This window comes from Bombina bombina, chromosome 1, assembly GCF_027579735.1.
Source record: "Bombina bombina isolate aBomBom1 chromosome 1, aBomBom1.pri, whole genome shotgun sequence".
In the NCBI taxonomy this organism is placed as follows: Eukaryota; Metazoa; Chordata; class Amphibia; order Anura; family Bombinatoridae; genus Bombina; species Bombina bombina.
The window spans coordinates 131,614,642-131,636,799 of NC_069499.1; the positions used below are offsets into that span (position 1 = coordinate 131,614,642).

The 22,158-nt window shown below is 41.1% G+C and overlaps 1 protein-coding gene across 1 annotated transcript in view; it reads right to left on the reverse strand.

Annotated features, from left to right (window-relative positions):
• Positions 1-22,158, reverse strand: part of GMFB (glia maturation factor beta) — a 73,959-nt gene that overhangs the window by 48,248 nt on the left and 3,553 nt on the right. The window contains exons 2-3 of the mRNA XM_053711070.1: positions 21,213-21,309; positions 8,285-8,334 (exon numbers count right to left, since the gene is read on the reverse strand). Of these exons, the coding sequence (XP_053567045.1) occupies positions 8,285-8,334; positions 21,213-21,309 (147 nt within the window). The remainder of the gene's footprint in view (positions 1-8,284; positions 8,335-21,212; positions 21,310-22,158) is intronic.

The following is a 22,158-nucleotide window of genomic DNA, read 5'->3' on the forward strand; positions in this document are numbered from 1 at the left end:
AATTTGACAAATGTATTTAATGATCAAATATTGGAAAAAAAAAAAAAATATTAAATTATTTTGGCTTAAAGGGACAGTCTACTCCAGAAGTGTTATTGTTTAAAAAAATAGATAATCCCTTTATTAGCCATTCCCCAGTTTTGCATAAGCAACACAGTTATATTAATATACTTTTTATCTCCGTGATTACCTTGTATCTGAACCTCTGGCCCCTTATTTCAATTATTTTGAGACATGCATTTTAGCCAATCAGTGCCCTCTGATAAGTAACTCCGCGGCATGGGCACAATGTTATGTATATGGCACACATCAACTAATGTCCTCTAGCTGTGAAAACTGTCAAATGCATTGAGATAAGAGGCGACTTTCAAGGGCTTAGAAATTAGCATATGAGACTACCTAGGTTTAGCTTTCAACTAAGAATACCAAGAGAACAAATCAAATGTAATGATAAAAGTGAATTGGAAAGTGGTTTAAAATTGCATGCCCTATCTGAATCATGAAAGTTTAATTTTGACTTTAACTGTCCCTTTAAATCTTAGCCAAGTGGTAAAATCCACTAGGTCGTATAAATAGGTAATTAAGAGAACACTGATAAGATTCTTAAAAACATAATTTATGCTTACCTGATAAATTTATTTCTCTTGTAGTGTAGTCAGTCCACGGGTCATCCATTACTTATGGAATATATCTCTTCCTAACAGGAAGCTGCAAGAGGATCACCCAAGCAGAGCTGCTATATAGCTCCTCCCCTCACATGTCATATTCAGTCATTCGACCAAAGCAGACGAGAAAGGAGAAACCATAAGGTGCAGTGGTGACTGGAGTTTAATTAAAATTTAGATCTGCCTTAAAGACAGGGCGGGCCGTGGACTGACTACACTACAAGAGAAATAAATTTATCAGGTAAGCATAAATTATGTTTTCTCTTGTTAATTGTAGTCAGTCCACGGGTCATCCATTACTTATGGAATACCAATACCAAAGCTAAAGTACACGGATGAAGGGAGGGACAAGGCAGGAACATTAAACAGAAGGAACCACTGCCTGAAGTACCTTTCTCCCAAAAATAGCCTCCGAAGAAGCAAAAGTGTCAAATTCGTAAAATTTTGAAAAGGTGTGAAGCGAAGACCAAGTCGCAGCCTTGCAAATCTGTTCAACAGAGGCCTCATTTTTAAAGGCCCAGGTGGAAGCCACAGCTCTAGTAGAATGAGCTGTAATCCTTTCAGGAGGCTGCTGTCCAGCAGTCTCATAGGCTAAACGTATTATGCTACGAAGCCAAAAAGAGAGAGAGGTAGCCAAAGCCTTTTGACCTCTTCTCTGTCCAGAGTAAACGACAAACAGGGAAGAAGTTTGACGAAAATCTTTAGTTGCCTGCAAATAGAACTTCAGGGCACGGACTACGTCCAGATTATGCAAAAGTCGTTCCTTCTTTGAAGAAGGGTTAGGACACAGTGATGGAACAACAATCTCTTGATTGATATTCCTGTTAGTAACTACCTTAGGTAAGAACCCAGGTTTAGTACGCAGAACTACCTTGTCTGAATGAAAAATCAGATAAGGAGAATCACAATGTAAGACAGATAACTCAGAGACTCTTCGAGCCGAGGAAATAGCCATCAAAAACAAAACCTTCCAGGATAACAGCTTGATATCAATGGAATGAAGGGGTTCAAATGGAACGCCTTGAAGAACATTAAGAACTAAGTTTAAGCTCCACGGCGGAGCAACAGTCTTAAACACAGGCTTAATCCTAGTTAAAGCCTGACAAAAAGCCTGAACGTCTGGAACTTCAGCCAGACGTTTGTGTAGAAGAATAGACAGAGCAGAAATCTGTCCCTTTAACGAACTAGCAGATAAGCCCTTTTCTAAACCCTCTTGTAGAAAGGACAATATCCTAGGAATCCTAACCTTACTCCATGAGTAACTCTTGGATTCGCACCAATATAAATATTTACGCCATATCTTATGGTAAATTTTTCTGGTAACAGGCTTCCTAGCCTGTATTAAGGTATCAATAACCGACTCCGAGAAGCCACGCTTTGATAGAATCAAGCGTTCAATCTCCATGCAGTCAGCCTCAGAGAAATTAGATTTGGATGCTTGAAAGGACCCTGAATTAGAAGGTCCTGTCTCAGAGGCAGAGACCACGGTGGACAGGACGACATGTCCACTAGGTCTGCATACCAAGTCCTGCGTGGCCACGCAGGCGCTATCAGAATCACCGAAGCTCTCTCCTGTTTGATCTTGGCAATCAAACGAGGAAGCATCGGGAACGGTGGAAACACATAAGCCATGTTGAAGACCCAAGGGGCTGTCAGAGCATCTATCAGCACCGCTCCCGGGTCCCTGTACCTGGATCCATAACAAGGAAGCTTGGCGTTCTGACGAGACGCCATGAGATCCAGATCTGGTTTGCCCCAACGTTGAATCAGTCGAGCAAAGACCTCCGGATGAAGTTCCCACTCCCCCGGATGAAAAGTCTGGCGACTTAGAAAATCCGCCTCCCAGTTCTCCATGCCTGGGATGTAAATCGCTGACAGGTGGCAAGAGTGAGACTCTGCCCAGCGAATTATCTTTGAGACTTCCAACATCGCTAGGGAACTTCTGGTTCCCCCTTGATGGTTGATGTAAGCCACAGTCGTGATGTTGTCCGACTGAAATCTGATGAACCTCAGTGTTGCTAACTGAGGCCAAGCTAGGAGAGCATTAAATATTGCTCTTAATTCCAGAATATTTATTGGGAGGAGTTTCTCCTCCTGAGTCCATAATCCCTGAGCTTTCAGGGAGTTCCAGACTGCGCCCCAGCCTAGAAGGCTGGCGTCTGTTGTTACAATCGTCCAATCTGGCCTGCGAAAGGTCATCCCCTTGGACAGATGTGGCCGGGAAAGCCACCATAGAAGAGAATCTCTGGTCTCTTGATCCAGATTTAGTAGGGGGGACAAATCTGAGTAATCCCCATTCCACTGAGTTAGCATGCACAATTGCAGCGGTCTGAGATGCAGGCGCGCAAATGGTACTATGTCCATTGCCGCTACCATTAAGCCGATTACTTCCATGCACTGAGCTACTGACGGGTGTGGAATGGAATGAAGGACACGGCAAGCATTTAGAAGTTTTAATAACCTGGCCTCTGTCAGGTAAATTTTCATCTCTACAGAATCTATAAGAGTCCCTAGAAAGGGAACTCTTGTAAGTGGTAATAGAGAACTCTTTTCCCCGTTCACCTTCCACCCATGCGACCTCAGAAATGCCAGAACTATCTCTGTATGAGACTTGGCAGTTTGAAAACTTGACGCTTGTATCAGAATGTCGTCTAGGTACGGAGTCACCGCTATGCCTCGCGGTCTTAGTACCGCCAGAAGTGAGCCCAGAACTTTTGTAAAGATTCTTGGAGCCGTAGCTAATCCGAAGGGAAGAGCTACAAACTGGTAATGCCTGTCTAGGAAAGCAAATCTTAGGTACCGATAATGATCCTTGTGAATCGGTATGTGAAGGTAGGCATCCTTTAGGTCCACTGTGGTCATGTACTGACCCTCTTGGATCATGGGAAGGATGGTTCGAATAGTTTCCATTTTGAATGATGGAACTCTTAGAAATTTGTTTAGGATTTTTAAGTCCAAGATTGGTCTGTAGGTTCCCTCTTTCTTGGGAACCACAAATAGATTTGAATAGAATCCCTGCCCGTGTTCCGTCCGCGGAACTGGGTGGATCACCCCCATTAGTAAGAGGTCTTGTACACAGCGTAGAAACGCCTCTTTCTTTATTTGGTTTGCTGATAACCTTGAAAGATGAAATCTCCCTCGTGGAGGAGAAGTTTTGAAGTCCAGGAGATATCCCTGAGATATGATCTCCAACGCCCAGGGATCCTGGACATCTCTTGCCCAAGCCTGGGCGAAGAGAGAAAGTCTGCCCCCCACTAGATCCGTTTCCGGATAGGGGGCCCTCTCTTCATGCTGTCTTGGGGGCAACAGCAGGTTTCTTGGCCTGCTTGCCCTTGTTCCAGGACTGGTTAACTTTCCAGCCCTGCCTGTAACGAGCAACAGCTCCTTCCTGTTTTGGAGCAGAGGAAGTTGATGCTGCTCCTGCCTTGAAGTTACGAAAGGCACGAAAATTAGACTGTTTGGCCTTTGATTTGGCCCTGTCCTGAGGTAGAGCATGGCCCTTACCTCCCGTAATGTCAGCTATAATTTCTTTCAAGCCGGGCCCAAATAAGGTCTGCCCTTTGAAAGGAATATTAAGCAATTTAGATTTAGAAGTCACGTCAGCTGACCAGGATTTAAGCCATAGCGCTCTGCGCGCTTGGATGGCGAATCCGGAGTTCTTAGCCGTAAGTTTGGTTAAATGTACGACGGCATCAGAAACAAATGCGTTAGCTAGCTTAAGTGCTTTAAGCTTGTTCATAATTTCATCCAATGGAGCTGTGCGAATGGCCTCTTCCAGAGACTCAAACCAGAATGCCGCCGCAGCAGTGACAGGCGCAATGCATGCAAGGGGCTGTAAGATAAAACCTTGTTGAACAAACATTTTCTTAAGGTAACCCTCTAATTTCTTATCCATTGGATCTGAAAAGGCACAACTATCCTCCACCGGGATAGTGGTACGCTTAGCTAAAGTAGAAACTGCTCCCTCCACCTTAGGGACGGTCTGCCATAAGTCTCGTGTGGTGGCGTCTATAGGAAACATTTTCCTAAATATGGGAGGAGGGGAAAAAGGCACACCAGGTCTATCCCACTCCTTGCTAATAATCTCTGTAAGCCTTTTAGGTATAGGAAACACGTCAGTACACACCGGTACCGCATAGTATCTATCCAACCTACATAATTTTTCTGGAATTGCAACCGTGTTACAATCATTCAGAGCCGCTAATACCTCCCCTAGCAATATGCGGAGGTTCTCAAGCTTAAATTTAAAATTAGAAATCTCTGAATCCAGTCTCCCTGGATCAGATCCGTCACCCACAGAATGAAGCTCTCCGTCTTCACGTTCTGCAAACTGTGACGCAGTATCTGACATGGCTCTCACCTCATCCGCGCGCTCTATCCTTAACCCAGAGCTATCGCGCTTGCCTCTTAATTCTGGCAATTTAGATAATACTTCTGTCATAACAGTAGCCATGTCTTGCAAAGTGATTTGTAAGGGCCTCCCTGATGTACTTGGCGCCACAAAATCACGCACCTCCTGAGCGGGAGGCGAAGGTACCGACACGTGAGGAGAGTTAGTCGGCATAACTTCCCCCTCGTTGTCTGGTGATAATTTCTTTACATGTAAAGATTGACTTTTATTTAAAGTAGCATCAATGCAATTAGTACACAAATTTATATTGGGCTCCACATTGGCCTTTAAAAATAGTGAACAAAGAGATTCATCTGTGTCAGACATGTTTAAACAGACTAGCAATGAGACTAGCAAACTTGGAAATACTTTTCTAAATAAATTTACAAGCAATATAAAAAATGCTACTGTGCCTTTAAGAAGCACAAAAAGCTGTCACAGTTGAAATAACAATGAACCAAAATAGTTATAGCAACCAATTTTTTCACAGTAAATGTATTAAGTTAGCAAAGGATTGCACCCACCAGCAAATGGATGATTAACCCCTTAATACCCAAAAACGGATTAACAATTTAATAATTAACGTTTTTCTCACAGTCAAAACACACTGTCACAGGTCTGCTGTGACTGATTACCTCCCTCAAAATGAATTTTGAAGACCCCTGAGCTCTCTAGAGACGATCTGGATAATGGAGGATGAAGTAGACAGATTGTGACTGAATTTTTACTGCGCAAAAAAGCGCTAAAATAGGCCCCTCCCACTCATATTACAACAGTGGGGAAGCTCAGAAAACTGTTTCTATGCAGAAAACAAAGATGGCCATGTGGTAAAAATCATGCCCCAATAAGTTTTATCACCAAGTACCTCACAAAAAACTATTAACATGCCAGTAAACGTTTTAAACATACATTTGAAAAGTTATGAATTGTTATTAATAAGCCTGCTACCAGTCGCTTTTACTGCAGTTAAGGCTCATACATTATTTCAGTATTAACAGTATTTTCAGAGTCAATTCCATTCCTTAGAAAAATACATTCAGTGTACACACACTCATCAGCCTAATACCAGTTGCTATCACTGCATTTAAGGCTGAACTTACTTTACATTGGTATCAGCAGTATTTTCTCAGTCAATTCCATTCCTCAGAAAAATAATTACTGCACATACCTCATTTGCAGGGGGGCCCTGCATGCTATTCCCCTTCTCTGAAGTTACCTCACTCCTCAGATGAGAACAGCCAGTGGATCTTAGTTACCTCTGCTAAGATCATAGAAAACGCAGGCAGATTCTTCTTCTAATGCTGCCTGAGAATAAACAGCACACTCCGGTGCCATTTAAAATAACAAACTTTTGATTGTAGAAATAAACGAAGTTAAAAAACACCACAGACCTCTCACAGCGACCTATCTTTAGTTGACTGAATATGACATGTGAGGGGAGGAGCTATATAGCAGCTCTGCTTGGGTGATCCTCTTGCAGCTTCCTGTTAGGAAGAGATATATTCCATAAGTAATGGATGACCCGTGGACTGACTACACTTAACAAGAGAAAAGGAACATGAAACCCAATGTTTTTCTTTCATGATTCAGACAGAGAATCCAATTTGCTTCTATTATGTAAATTGGATTATTCTCTTGGTATCCTTTGTTGAAGCAGCAGCAATGCATTGGGCGAGCCAATAGCATGAGGCATATATGTGCACCAATCATTAGCTCCTTGCCTACCTAGATATCCTTTTCAACAAAGGATATCAAGTGAACAAAACAAGTTAGATAACACAAGTAAAATGGAAAGTTTAAAATCACATGCTCTGTCTGTCTGAATCATGAAAGACAATATTTGGATTTCATGTCCCTTTAAAAGTTAGCACATGTACACTCAAAATAATACAGAATATACTTACACTGCAGTAATGTAATCCCACAGTTTCCTAATTAGGATTAGGGTTTATTATCTACTCTTATACTGCACTAGAGAGGCTGGAGCACCTCCATCATACAGTAAAAGTGTACATTTTAAATTATTCTGGCAAGCAGCTGACAAAAGTACATTGTTTTTAAGAAGGCTGTAGAAACACCCTTTGAAATGGGCTGGCTCTCTGTCCACCCCCCTCTAAGGAGTTGATTTCTTCTGCTGTCTTTTATTTACATAGTTTTTCTGTAGCCGGGACTGAAGTATTGACATTTTCATTATGGGCGACAGTTTTAACAGGAAGAGCAGCTATTTTAAATGACGAAATAAAGGTAAATTAACTTTTGTTAACAATTTAACACACTCCAGCAGGAGAATGCATAAGGGTGCTTGATGGATGCTCTTCGTTGCTAGCTAAAGATGGCGGGTGGTACAGCCAATCAGTTGCTGTGCAATTACTCCATAGAGGTGGGTTTAACTCTTCATTTAAAATAGGGGAGTTCTTATATCTAATTAAATCAGATGGAGAAATAGGGCTATATAAGCTCCCATTAACTACCACTAGAACTTACCTGGTTTCTTTTGGAGTCGTTGATCACCATTTTTACTGGAAATAAGCTGCATCACAGGGGAAGAAGTGAGCCCTCATTTGAAAGAGGTGAGTCTGCCATTTCAAATGAGTGGTCTATTGTCCTCTAGCCCAAACAGGTAGGAGATAGGGTCCCATTAGAGAACCCCTTCTCATGGTAAAATAACTTCAAAATGGGCAGCAGGTTACAGTTTTTACTGTGATCAACTGCATCTTACAAGGGTAATTAGGGTTCTCAAGTCCCTGTAAGTTGTCTGGGGGCTGTGTTGGCCCTTACATGCTAGGGGTTTAAAAGGGACATTGTACACTACATTTTTCTTTGCATAAATGTTTAAATAGCAGATGTAGACCCAGGTCTACAGAGTCCTGCTGCTCATGTTTGTGTAATTGTCTTTTCATATGCAGGGAAGAGGGGAGGGGGAGGGAAAATGTCTGCTCTCCCTGATTTCCCAGCCCCTTTCACTGGGTGTCGCATCCTAACCTCATCAACAGAGCTAAACTGGGAGCTTCTAAGTAAATCTTTAAAAGGTTTTCAACTGGATTTTTAGATCAGTATCTCTTCATATTATTCTTTATAGTACTAGTGTATTTCATGCAGTCCTATGAAAATTGGTGTACACTGTCCCTTTAATATATTACTTAGTGCATAGATGTAAAACTTAAGCTTTTATACGGAATACTGAACATTGGAAAATGAACGGATAGAAAATATTGCTTATTTGACTAACCTCATGCTCTTCTTCCAGCACCACCAAGCGTTTGTCTTTGTCTATTTTCACTGAAACAAAATTATATCACAATTCAGTTTATATTACAATAAGTTTAAAGATCAGAAGATTACATCCTGTTGGCTAATGGCTTATACAGAACCAATTTTTATATTAAAAAAAAAAAAAAATCACAAAGGATCAGGTGGATATTAACCTCTATCCACCACCAATGATAAACCTACTTTTTAATATGCATACTGCTTCCTGCTCTAAAGTTGGCTACATTTTTCTATTGCCCCAATCTTGAAAGGAACATCAGTACAACGGGGGGCAGAAGGCATCTACCTTCATATGGGAAGGGAGCACCAATTGTGCTCCCTTACAATATGAAGCCAGATCATCAATCTCTGTAACGATCCTCCATTGGTGCCGGTGGGAGGGAGGTAGGTGCGCAGCCCAGGAGAGGAAGAGGCGTGGTTCCCTACACTGCAGAAATGTTTGAGGCAGAAAAGGGGGGGGGGGGGGAATGGGGCCCTAAACTATAAAACAATATCAGCTGAAGGGGGACCCTATTTTACAGAACACAATGATCTCAGCTAAGGGAGGGTGAGGGGGACCCCTCCCCTACGAAAAGAAAATATATCAAATAAAAAAATTTGTTAATGGAAGGCTTGCTACAGAAATGTCGTTTTTTGTTTCTTAAATGAACAAAAGCCCTAAACTCTATACTGGCAGACTGTAATCCCTACACTAGAGCAAATATTAACCTTACAAGCTAACTGAATAATCACTTCACTGCTGGGAACTGCACAGCTGCAAAAAGTGACCTTCTAATTGCCAAAAACCAGTGGCAAAGCCATGCAGGTCTGCTATTTCTGAACAAATGGGATCCCAGAGAAGTTTTTATGACCGTTTATCTTATGGCTGCAGTAGTTGTGTGTAAACAATTTTAGTGAGAAACCCAAAGTTTGCAAAAAGGTTAACTTTCTTGGCACCCCTGTTTCAAAACTACATTTCCCATGATGCACAAGTAGACTACAGAGTGCCTAAGCATCATGGGAAATGTAGTTTAAAAAAAATCTGGGTGCCAAGGTTAGCCATCAATGGCATAGATCAAAACCTTGGCTTGTCTACTTTAAAAACATAATTTATGTAAGAACTTACCTGATAAATTCATTTCTTTCATATTAGCAAGAGTCCATGAGCTAGTGACGTATGGGACACACATTCCCACCAGGAGGGGCAAAGTTTCCCAAACCTCAAAATGCCTACAAATACACCCCTCACCACACCCACAAATCAGTTTAACGTATAGCCAAGAAGTGGGGTGATTAAAAAAAGTGCGAAAGCATAAAAAATTAGGAATTGGAATAATTGTGCTTTATACAAAAAAATCATAACCACCACAAAAAAGGGTGGGCCTCATGGACTCTTGCTAATATGAAAGAAATGAATTTATCGGGTAAGTTCTTACATAAATTATGTTTTCTTTCATGTAATTAGCAAGAGTCCATGAGCTAGTGACGTATGGGATAATGACTACCCAAGATGTGGATCTTCCACGCAAGAGTCACTAGAGAGGGAGGGATAAAATAAAGACAGCCAACTCCGCTGAAAAAAATCCACACCCAAAACAAAGTTTAAATCTTATAATGAAAAAAACTGAAATTATAAGCAGAAGAATCAAACTGAAACAGCTGCCAGAAGTACTTTTCTACCAAAAACTGCTTCAGAAGAAGAAAACACATCAAAATGGTAGAATTTAGTAAAAGTATGCAAAGAAGACCAAGTGGCTGCTTTGCAAATCTGATCAACCGAAGCGTCATTCCTAAACGCCCAGGAAGTAGAAACTGACCTAGTAGAATGAGCTGTAATCCTTTGAGGCGGAGTTTTACCCGACTGGACATAAGCATGATGAATCAAAGACTTTAACCAAGATGCCAAAGAAATGGCAGAAGCCTTCTGACCTTTCCTAGAACCGGAAAGGATAACAAATAGACTAGAAGTCTTTCGGAAATCCTTAGTAGCTTCAACATAATATTTCAAAGCTCTAACTACATCCAAAGAATGCAACGACTTTTCCTTAGAATTCTTAGGATTAGGACACAATGAAGGAACCACAATTTCTCTACTAATGTTGTTAGAATTCACAACCTTAGGTAAAAATTTAAAAGAAGTTCGCAACACCGCCTTATCCTGATGAAAAATCAGAAAAGGAGACTCACAAGAAAGAGCAGATAATTCAGAAACTCTTCTAGCAGAAGAGATGGCCAAAAGAAACAAAAAACTTTCCAAGAAAGTAATTTAATATCCAGCGAATGCATAGGTTCAAACGGAGGAGCTTGAAGAGCCCCCAGAACCAAATTCAAACTCCAAGGAGGAGAAATTGACTTAACAGGTTTTATACGAACCAAAGCTTGTACAAAACAATGAATATCAGGAAGACTAGCAATCTTTCTGTGAAAAAGAACAGAAAGAGCAGAGATGTGTCTTTTCAAGGAACTTGCAGACAAACCTTTAGCCAAACCATCATGAAGAAACTGTAAAATTCTAGGAATTCTAAAAGAATGCCAAGAAAAATGATGAGAAAAACACCAAGAAATGTAAATCTTCCAGACTCGATAATATATCTTCCTAGATACAAATTTAAGAGCCTGTAACATAGTATTAATCACAGAGTCAGAGAAACCTCTATGACTGAGAATCAAGCGTTCAATCTCCATACCTTCAAATTTAAGGATTTGAGATCCTGATGGAAAAAAGGACCTTGCGATAGAAGGCCTGGTCTTAACGGAAGAGTCCACGGTTGGCAAGTGGCCATCCGGACAAGATCCGCATACCAAAACCTGTGAGGCCATGCTGGAGCCACCAGCAGAACAAACGAGCACTCCTTTAGAATCTTGGAAATCACTCTTGGAAGAAGAACTAGAGGCGGAAAGATATAGGCAGGATGATACTTCCAAGGAAGCGACAATGCATCCACTGCCTCCGCTTGAGGATCCCTGGATCTGGACAGATACCTGGGAAGCTTCTTGTTTAGATGAGAAGCCATCAGATCTATTTCTGGAAGTCCCCACATTTGAACAATCTGAAGAAATACCTCTGGGTGAAGAGACCATTCGCCCGGATGTAACGTTTGGCGACTGAGATAATCCGCTTCCCAATTGTCTATACCTGGGATATGAACCGCAGAAATTAGACAGGAGCTGGATTCCGCCCATACCAGTATTCGAGATACTTCTTTCATAGCCAGAGGACTGTGAGTCCCTCCTTGATGATTGACATATGCCACGGTTGTGACATTGTCCGTCTGAAAACAAATGAACGACTCTCTCTTTAGAAGAGGCCATGACTGAAGAGCTCTGAAAATTGCACGGAGTTCCAAAATGTTGATTGGTAATCTCACCTCCTGAGATTCCCAAACCCCTTGTGCAGTCAGAGACCCCCAAACAGCTCCCCAACCTGTCAGACTTGCATCTGTTGAAATCACAGTCCAGGTCGGAAGAACAAAAGAAGCCCCCTGAACTAAACGATGGTGGTCTGTCCACCACGTCAGAGAGTGTCGTACAATCGGTTTTAAAGATATTGAGATATCTTTGTATAATCCCTGCACCACTGGTTCAGCATACAGAGCTGAAGAGGTCGCATGTGAAAACGAGCAAAGGGGATCGCGTCCGATGCAGCAGTCATAAGACCTAGAATTTCCATGCATAAGGCTACCGAAGGGAATGATTGAGACTGAAGGCTTCGACAAGCAGAAACCAATTTTAGACGTCTCTTGTCTGTCAGAGACAGAGTCATGGACACTGAATCTATCTGGAAACCTAAAAAGGTTACCCTTGTCTGAGGAATCAATGAACTTTTTGGTAAATTGATCCTCCAACCATGTTCTCGAAGAAACAATACAAGTCGATTCGTATGAGATTCTGCTAAATGTGAAGACTGAGCAAGTACCAAGATATCGTCCAAATAAGGAAATACCACAATACCCTGTTCTCTGATTACAGAGAGAAGGGCACCGAGAACCTTTGTAAAAATCCTTGGAGCTGTTGCTAGGCCAAACGGCAGAGCCACAAACTGGTAATGCTTGTCTAGGAAAGAGAATCTCAGAAACTGATAGTGATCTGGATGAATCGGAATATGCAGATATGCATCCTGTAAGTCTATTGTGGACATATAATGCCCTTGCTGAACAAAAGGCAGAATAGTCCTTATAGTTACCATTTTGAATGTTGGTATCCTTACATAATGATTCAATATTTTTAAATCCAGAACTGGTCTGAAGGAATGCTCCTTCTTTGGTACAATGAAAAGATTGGAGTAAAACCCCAGCCCCTGTTCCAGAACTGGAACTGGCATAATTACTCCAGCCAACTCTAGATCTGAAACACATTTCAGAAATGCTTGAGCCTTCACTGGATTTACTGGGACACGGGAAAGAAAAAAATCTTCTTGCAGGAGGCCTTATCTTGAAGCCTAATCTGTACCCTTGTGAAACAATGTTCTGAATCCAAAGATTGTGAATCGAATTGATCCAAATTTCTTTGAAAAATCGTAATCTGCCCCCTACCAGCTGAGCTGGAATGAGGGCCGCACCTTCATGTTGACTTGGGAGCTGGCTTTGGCTTTCTAAAAGGCTTGGATTTATTCCAGACTGGAGATGGTTTCCAAACTGATACTGCTCCTGTAGGGGAAGGATCAGGCTTTTGTTCCTTGTTGTGACGAAAGGAACGAAAACGATTAGTAGACCTAAATTTACCTTTAGATTTTTTATCCTGTGGTAAAAAAGTTCCTTTCCCCCCAGTAACAGTTGAAATAATAGAATCCAACTGAGAACCAAATAATTTATTACCCTGGAAAGAAAGGGAAAGCAAAGTTGACTTAGAAGACATATCAGCATTCCAAGTTTTAAGCCATAAAGCTCTTCTAGCTAAAATAGCTAGAGACATATACCTGACATCAACCCTAATGATATCAAAGATGGTATCACAAATAAAATTATTAGCATGTTGAAGAAGATTAACAATGCTATGAGAATTATGATCTGTTACTTGTTGCGCTAAAGCTTCTAACCAAAAAGTTGAAGCTGCAGCAACATCCGCTAAAGATATAGCAGGTCTAAGAAGATTACCTGAACACAAGTAAGCTTTTCTTAGAAAGGATTCAATTTTCCTATCTAAAGGATCCTTAAAGGAAGTACTATCTGCCGTAGGAATAGTAGTACGTTTAGCAAGAGTAGAGATAGCCCCATCAACCTTAGGGATTTTGTCCCAAAACTCTAACCTGTCAGATGGCACAGGATATAAATGCTTAAAACGTTTAGGAGTGAATGAATTACCCAAATTATTCCATTCCCTGGAAATTACTTCAGAAATAGCATCAGGGACAGGAAAAACTTCTGGAATAACTACAGGAGATTTAAAAACCTTATTTAAACGTTTAGATTTAGTATCAAGAGGACCAGAATCCTCTATTTCTAATGCAATTAAGACTTCTTTAAGAAAAGAACGAATAAATTCCATTTTGAATAAATATGAAGATTTATCAGCATCAATCTCTGAAACTGAATCCTCTGAAACAGAGGAAACATTATCAGAATCAGAATGATGATGTTCATTTAAAAATTCATCTGAAAAATTAGAAGTTTTAAAAGACCTTTTACGTTTACTAGAAGGAGGAATAACAGACATAGCCTTCTTAATGGATTTAGAAACAAAATCTCTTATGTTAACAGGAACACTCTGAGTATTAGATGTTGATGGAACAGCAACAGGTAATGTAACATTACTAAAGGAAATATTATCTGCATTAACAAGTTTGTCATGACATTCATTACAAACAACAGCTGGAGGAACAGATACCACAAGTTTACAGCAAATACACTTAACTTTGGTAGATCCAACATCAGGCAGCGATTTTCCAGAAGTATCTTCTGATTCAGGGTCAATCTGAGACATCTTGCAATATGTAATAGAAAAAACAACATATAAAGCAAAATTGATCAAATTCCTTAAATGACAGTTTCAGGAATGGGAAAAAATGCCAGTGAACAAGCTTCTAGCAACCAGAAGCAAATAAACAATGAGACTTAAATAATGTGGAGCCAATAAAGACGCCCATATTTTTAGCGCAAAAAAAGACGCCCACATTATTTGGCTCCTAAATGCTTTTAGCGCCAAAAATGACGCCACATCCGGAACGCGACACTTTTGGCGCAAAAACGTCAAAAAATGACGCAACTTCCGGTGACAAGAACGACGCCGGAAATAACAAAGAATTTTTTGCGCCAAAAATGACGCAATGAAATGAAGCATTTTCAGCCCCCGCGAGCCTAACAGCCCACAGGGAAAAAAGTCAAATTTTAAGGTAAGAAAAAAATTGATTATTCAAATGCATTATCCCAAATAATGAAACTGACTGTCTGAAATAAGGAATATTGAACATCCTGAATCAAGGCAAATAAATGTTTAAACACAAATATTTAGAACTTTATATAAAAGTGCCCAACCATAGCTTAGAGTGTCACAAAAATAAGACTTACTTACCCCAGGACACTCATCTACATGTTGTAGAAAGCCAAACCAGTACTGAAACGAGAATCAGTAGAGGTAATGGTATATATAAGAGTATATCGTCTGTGGCAAACCTAGCCACTTCTGGACTATAACGTAAGAAAGGTTGTCTATAGGCTGTATATTGTGCTATGTAGATGTGACAGACCCTTCTGTCAGCACTGAAAGAGTTAACTGTGTTCAGCTTTAGCCTCAGCTATTATGTACTGTCATTAATGTTATTGATACACAGTCCATTGTTTAATCAACCTCAGAGAGCAGACCCTAGATGATAAGGAAAGCCAAGTGTGTGTCTGTGTTTAAATTGTTATCAGCTTGAGCAAGGTATTCTATTGTATCATGTAAAAGGGCGTGTTCCCTCCATCTAATGTACAACATTCTTTCAACCCCCCTTCTGGGGGGGGTCAGACCTGCATAAATACTGGGCATATGAGCCTTAATAAAAGTCATTCTGTTTAAAACCTGAAAACTGGCTGGGTTGTGAATTGCTGATTCCCTATGCAGGACATTGTTCCCTGGTGTTAACCCTTGGTATCCGGTTGGTACCGTTACAATTGGTGGCAAGCGACGGAATGAACCTTATCGCCCAGAAGAGCAACTACACAAGCCAGTAACCTCAGGAAGAGGGGGATTACTACAATACTGACTAAGATGGAAGGAGTACCAGGGACCGAAGTGAATGGAGATGGATTATTCTAAGCTAAAGAGACAAACGTAAAAGGAACTGCTAGAAGCCAGGGGAAAGATAGGCAGCAGCAAACCCAAGGCTATATTAATTGCTGAGCTGATGGAGGGAGACAGAGCTCGCAGCGCTACGCCTCCAGCAGCCATGGAGGAGACCCTATACCAGAGGGAAATGAGGACCAGGCTGGAATTTTTACCCCAACCTGTACCACGGGATATGCTATCCGTGGTAATGGCAGATGTGCAGGAGTACGTGATGGCACACAGTCCGCGGAATGCATCCTCCCGAGCAGAATCCATTTTGGACGCACTCAGCAACCCAGTAAGACCCAAAATCCCATACCATGCATTTAAAATGTTTTGTGAGGAGAAGGATGAGATTGATGGGTATTTACAGGATTTTGAGAGACTGTGCGAGTTACATGATTTGGAGCAGTCCGTATGGGTGCCGGTGCTAGCAGGCAAGCTAGCCGGTAGGGCAGCGGAAGCGTATCGCGCTGTACCCAGGGAGGACAGCAAGGATTACGCTAAAGTGAAGAGAGCGATCTTGGAAAGATATGCCATTACCTCAGAGGCATACCGGCGCAAGTTTAGAGGCCTGCGCAAGCCAGAAAGAGATTCCCATGCAGAGTGGGCCCACAAGCTGGATCAAGCATCTCAGGGGTGGATACAGGCCAGCCAAGCTACCACCATGGAAGAATTGCGACAACTGATGCTGTTGGAGCAATTCTTTAACGGCTTGTCCCCAGAAGCCCAAGAATGGGTGAGAGATCGAAAACCCCTCACCTTAACCGAAGCAGCCAGATTAGCAGACCAGCATTTTGATGCCAGGAGGCACCATGGACTACAGCCTAACAACGGACGGGCTAATATACAATGCCACACCTGCAAGCAGTGGGGACATATGGCACGTGAGTGCACCCAAAATCGGAGCAGACAAGCTTGGAACCAGGTCAGACAGAACCTGGCCCCAAGGGCGGCTGCTCACCATTACCAAACGGAGCCAGCCGCTCATGAGGTGTTGAGCACCCAAGCCGAAGAACCCCTGGGAATTCTGCATGAGGTGATGTCGGTCCGGGGACTTCGGGATTCGGGAGCTACTTTAACCCTGATAGCTCCCCATTTGGTGCCGGATACAGCACCCACTGGCGGATCCGTGGCAGTACGAGGGGCAGGGGGAGCAGTATACCGATTGCCCACTGCTAGAGTGGAGTACAGACCCCCAGTCACCCCAGCAGCTGCCAGTTACCAACCCCCGGCGCACCGCTATACCACACGGCCTCCGGCCACGAACTACCCTCAGAGAGCCCGGTTCAATTCGCGGGGCAACTCACAACCTATTCGGTGCTTTGGATGTAAGCAACTAGGGCACAAAAGACCAGAGTGTCCCCTAAACGCAGCGAATCAAGCACAGTCCTGGAGAAGACCCGCTGGCGGAATCCCACATAATCCTCAGCCTGTGGCCCGCTACGTAGAGGCGCCAGAATGCTGGGGCAGCCTACATGAAGCAGACCCCGTGCAAGCTGCCCACCGGAATAACCGGCAACGGGTTAAAGTGAATGGGAAGGAGGTCAGTTGTCTACGGGATACTGGTGCTACCATGACCTTGCTTCAAGAGAACTTGGTGCCTGAGAAACAGCACACTGGAGACACTGTGGCTGTGAGGGTAGCAGGGGGCACTGTGTTCCGCCTACCTGTTGCCAGGGTACATTTGGATTGGGGAGTGGGGGCTAGACTTGTGAATGTGGGGGTCAAGAAGGACTTACCTGCTGATGTTCTCCTTGGAAATGACTTGGCCCCCCTTGTTTCTGCCTATGCTCCCATGGATCCCGCTGATGTTAACCCTGTGACTACCCAAGCCCAGTCCCTCCGGGAAGAGACGCTTCCATGTTTGGGGTGGGGGCAGTACTGAGCCAAGTTGGAGCAGATGGCGGAGAACACCCCGTAGCTTACTTGAGCCGAAAGTTGTTGCCCCGGACATCCCCAAGCCGATCCGTTGGGATCAGACTGTGTATGCCGGCTTGGTTCTGGGGGAGCATTGTGGCAAACCTAGCCACTTCTGGACTATAACGTAAGAAAGGTTGTCTATAGGCTGTATATTGTGCTATGTAGATGTGACAGACCCTTCTGTCAGCACTGAAAGAGTTAACTGTGTTCAGCTTTAGCCTCAGCTATTATGTACTGTCATTAATGTTATTGATACACAGTCCATTGTTTAATCAACCTCAGAGAGCAGACCCTAGATGATAAGGAAAGCCAAGTGTGTGTCTGTGTTTAAATTGTTATCAGCTTGAGCAAGGTATTCTATTGTATCATGTAAAAGGGCGTGTTCCCTCCATCTAATGTACAACATTCTTTCAACCCCCCTTCTGGGGGGGGTCAGACCTGCATAAATACTGGGCATATGAGCCTTAATAAAAGTCATTCTGTTTAAAACCTGAAAACTGGCTGGGTTGTGAATTGCTGATTCCCTATGCAGGACATTGTTCCCTGGTGTTAACCCTTGGTATCCGGTTGGTACCGTTACATCGTCGATCTGAAAAGGGAGGTAAGAGATGAATCTCTACGACCGATAACAGAGAACCTATGAAATAGACCCCGTAGAAGGAGATCATTGAATTCAAATAGGCAATACTCTCTTCACATCCCTCTGACATTCACTGCACGCTGAGAGGAAAACCGGGCTCCAACCTGCTGCGGAGCGCATATCAACGTAGAATCTAGCACAAACTTACTTCACCACCTCCACAGGAGGCAAAGTTTGTAAAACTGATTTGAGGGTGTGGTGAGGGGTGTATTTGTAGGCATTTTGAGGTTTGGGAAACTTTGCCCCTCCTGGTGGGAATGTGTGTCCCATACGTCACTAGCTCATGGACTCTTGCTAATATGAAAGAAAATATATATATATATAGTTTTCATAGGTAAAAATAAAAACAAAGTCTCTGTGTCTATTTAAACAAAGTGATAGCAACGCTAAAACAATTCTCAGGTACTTTGGTCAAGTTTGTTTCCTGAAATTCCCAGTAGCAAAGGGGTTAATATCTCACAGAAGGCAGTGGCCGCAGCTATGTCATTTTGTGCACTATGTAAAATGTGTTCTTAAAAGTAGATGGCTTTTTAAACATATGTGTATAGCCTGTACAAACTTACATTGTAATGACTGTGTTTAGTTCTAATATTGTGATCACACTGTAGCAAACATTTTTATAATAAACCAAAGTAAGTTCACATTTTACTGACCACACTTACTTCTAATATTGCAGTCACACTGTACCAAATAGGAAAAATGAGAATAATGTGACAAAGCACACCAAATCCCATAGGGGGCGCTTCCTACTTACTCCAGAAAATGATACTTTACAACATATACAAACTGAACATAAAGTCCATATAATCCAGAACAAGGCAACTCTCTGTCAAAGGATGGTGGAATCCTGGTACTTGGAGGTGCTTCCCATCCTGTAAGTGCAAAAATTTGTCTTCTATTCTCCCGCCCCTGTCTATACGGTATTGGGCTATGGTTGTTTGCTCTTTATACATATACAGATAATGAGATGTCCCCTCAGATTTTCAGACCTGATATGACTGTCGGTTGGTAGCAGTGAGCTGGACCACTGCAAAGTTCCAGTCCATCCTGCTAGCACCATTGGGTGCATCACGTCTGAGTATATTTCCAGCTTTTTCCATCAATATCATCTGTTTTGGTGGTACTAGGCCATTGTGGCGCCTCCGTTTCTCTTTCTGCAAACACTGTACAAAATGTGTCATTGAAATATAACGTTTGCCGTTTGGTACATTGTGATCGCAATATTAGAACTAAACACGTTTAGTACAGTGTAAACTTGTAGCGGCTATACAAATGCAATGTTATCAAAAGGTGTCTACTTTTAAAAACATATTTTACATAGTGTGTTAAAAAAAAACACTATTGTAAAACAAATACGGCTACTTTCTTCTATGAGATATTAAAATCCTGTACACAAAATATTGCTCTTAAAAAGAACACTCCAAAAATTAAACACGTTTTTTAAATAACAAACTTAAATATAGGTAGCCCTCAGTTTACGCCGGGGTTAGGTTCCAGAAGGAATGGTTGTAAATCGAAACCGTTGTAAATTGAAACCCAGTTTATAATGTAAGTCAATGGGAAGTGAGGGAGTTAGGTTCCAGGCCCCTCTCAAAATTGTCATAAGTAACAACTCATACATTATTTTTAAAGCTTTGAAAAAAGGCTTTAAATGCTAAACAGCATTATAAACCTAATAAAATAATCACACAACACAGAATATATAATTAAACTAAGTTAAATGAACAAAAACATTTGCTAAACATCATTATAATCCTAATAAAATAATCACACAACACAGAATTTACTTGCATTTTTCTGCAAACAGTTCTTTCTATGCATTCCAATTTGGACTGATTTATAGACTTGAAGATCTTGTTCCTTTGCAAGCTGCTCGATAGCTCAGGTCTGGTTAAACTGATTAATTTCAGCTTGCTTGGCTTGCATATCAATGCTGCAACACAAGCAGACAGCTCCACCTACTGGCTATTTTAATCAATGCACTGCTTCTCAATAGCAGTTACATGACTGAACAAAAAGGTTGTTATTCTGAAACGGTGTAAATTGAACCGTTGTAAATCAAGGGCCACCTGTATATACTATTTTACAGTAGAATACATATACATATAACAAACCATGTAAACATGTACAATATACATATAACCCCCAGCTCATAGGTTTATTACTATATTAGTTTCACTACTGTATAGTAATAAAATATATTCAGTTTCAGTTAACACATGTAAATGGTATTGTGATTCAATACAGTCCAAAGGGATTATTTACATTGTACCTTGCGCTGCAGAGGACGATACTGCATTTAACATTCAGCCAGTGGCAGAGAAGTGTAGTAAAACGCCTCTTAGCAACTCTGCTTTATAACAGTAATTTCATCCCTTTAGAACATTTCCCCTACAATTGCGATGCGGATAAATAACATAGCGCTACTGTTACAATGCTTACATCAGACCCTATGTATGAAAGTTAATATTGTTGAAATGGGTGCAGTATTGTAGTGTGATTCTTAAAAAGACACTGCAGAATCATTTGTATCTAGAAAGGCAATTGAATAATCTACATGAAAAGATAGATCATCTATTTACCATTCCCCAGTTTTGCATAACCAACACAGTAATATTAATATACTTTTTACCTCTGTGATTATCTTGTATCTATGCTTCTGCAGACTGACCCCTTATTTCAGTTCTTTTGACAGACTTGCATTTTAGCCAATCAGTGCCCTGCCCTCTCATAATTAACTTCACAGGCATGAGCACATTGTTATCTATATGGCACACATGAACTAGCACTGTCTAGCTGTAAAAACTGTCAAAATGCACTGAGATAAGAGGTGGCCTTCAAAGGTTTAGAAATTAGCATATGACCTTACCTAGGTTTCGCTTTCAACAAAAAATACCAAGAGAACAAAGCAAATTTGATAAAAGTAAATTGAAAAGTTGCTTAAAATTGCATGCTCTATCTGAAGCATGAAAGTTTAATTTTGACTAGACTGTCCCTTTAACATACTAAACTCTCAAGTCCAAGAATAAGAATGGTGTAAAATCCTTAAAGAAAAATCCTCTTTCAATTCACCAATCTAACTGTAAATTATACATTCTCTTACTTATTATAGCAGCATTGTTGGTTTCTTTGCGGAAGCGAAACTTTTTCAGCTTCTCAACAAGCTCTTCATCCACATCGCACACAACCAAAGACTCGCTCTGTGAAAACAAGTAAAGGGACATTAAACAAATTATAGGTAGAAATGTATTTAAAGCAATGATTGGCCTGAGAACAGTATGTAGAAGTATTTTTTTAAATAATTATTGTTTAAATATTAAAGAAGAAGCTTTATTTACTATGAGATCATGAGTGCCACCATGATGCAACTTAAGTTTTCCCTTATCTAATCTTCTCCTGCGGACAATTATGGACAGATATAAAAGTCATTAAAGTGTGCAAACAATTCCTTCACACACCTATGCTAGAGCTGATTCAGCTCTTATGGACTTTACACAAACATTTTAATAAACTTGTTTTGTTTCTGAGATACCCACACAAATTATACTTTTTTCCCCTTTTGTTTTTTAAAGCAGAATACTCAATTTTATAAAATAAGTTTGCAGAAATACAATAAAAAGGGCATCTCATGAAATTGGGGGGGGGACCTAAAAAAAAAAAAGAGAATGCACACCTAAAATTGTGTGTAAATTTATATGACATAAATAGTAGCAGGGGAGCCATTACTTAATAAATATGTTGGTTTTTTTTAAAAAAAAACACATTTTATGGTCCCTCGTCTACAATTAGTTCTTTCCCAAAACACCAAAATATAGTATTTTATAACTATATTGCTCAATAACAATGAATACTTGAAAACCAGAAGATTTTTCAAGGGGTGTATCTCTGTTCTTGATTTGCATTGATTTTGAATAATATTAACAAAATTACAGTGTTAAAGGATTTTTAAACATAGCTTTTGTATACAGATGTTTTTGCAATGCAGCACTGTATTAATAGTGTTAAAGCTATTTATGTGTGATATTAATATTTCAAACCATTCTGCCCTA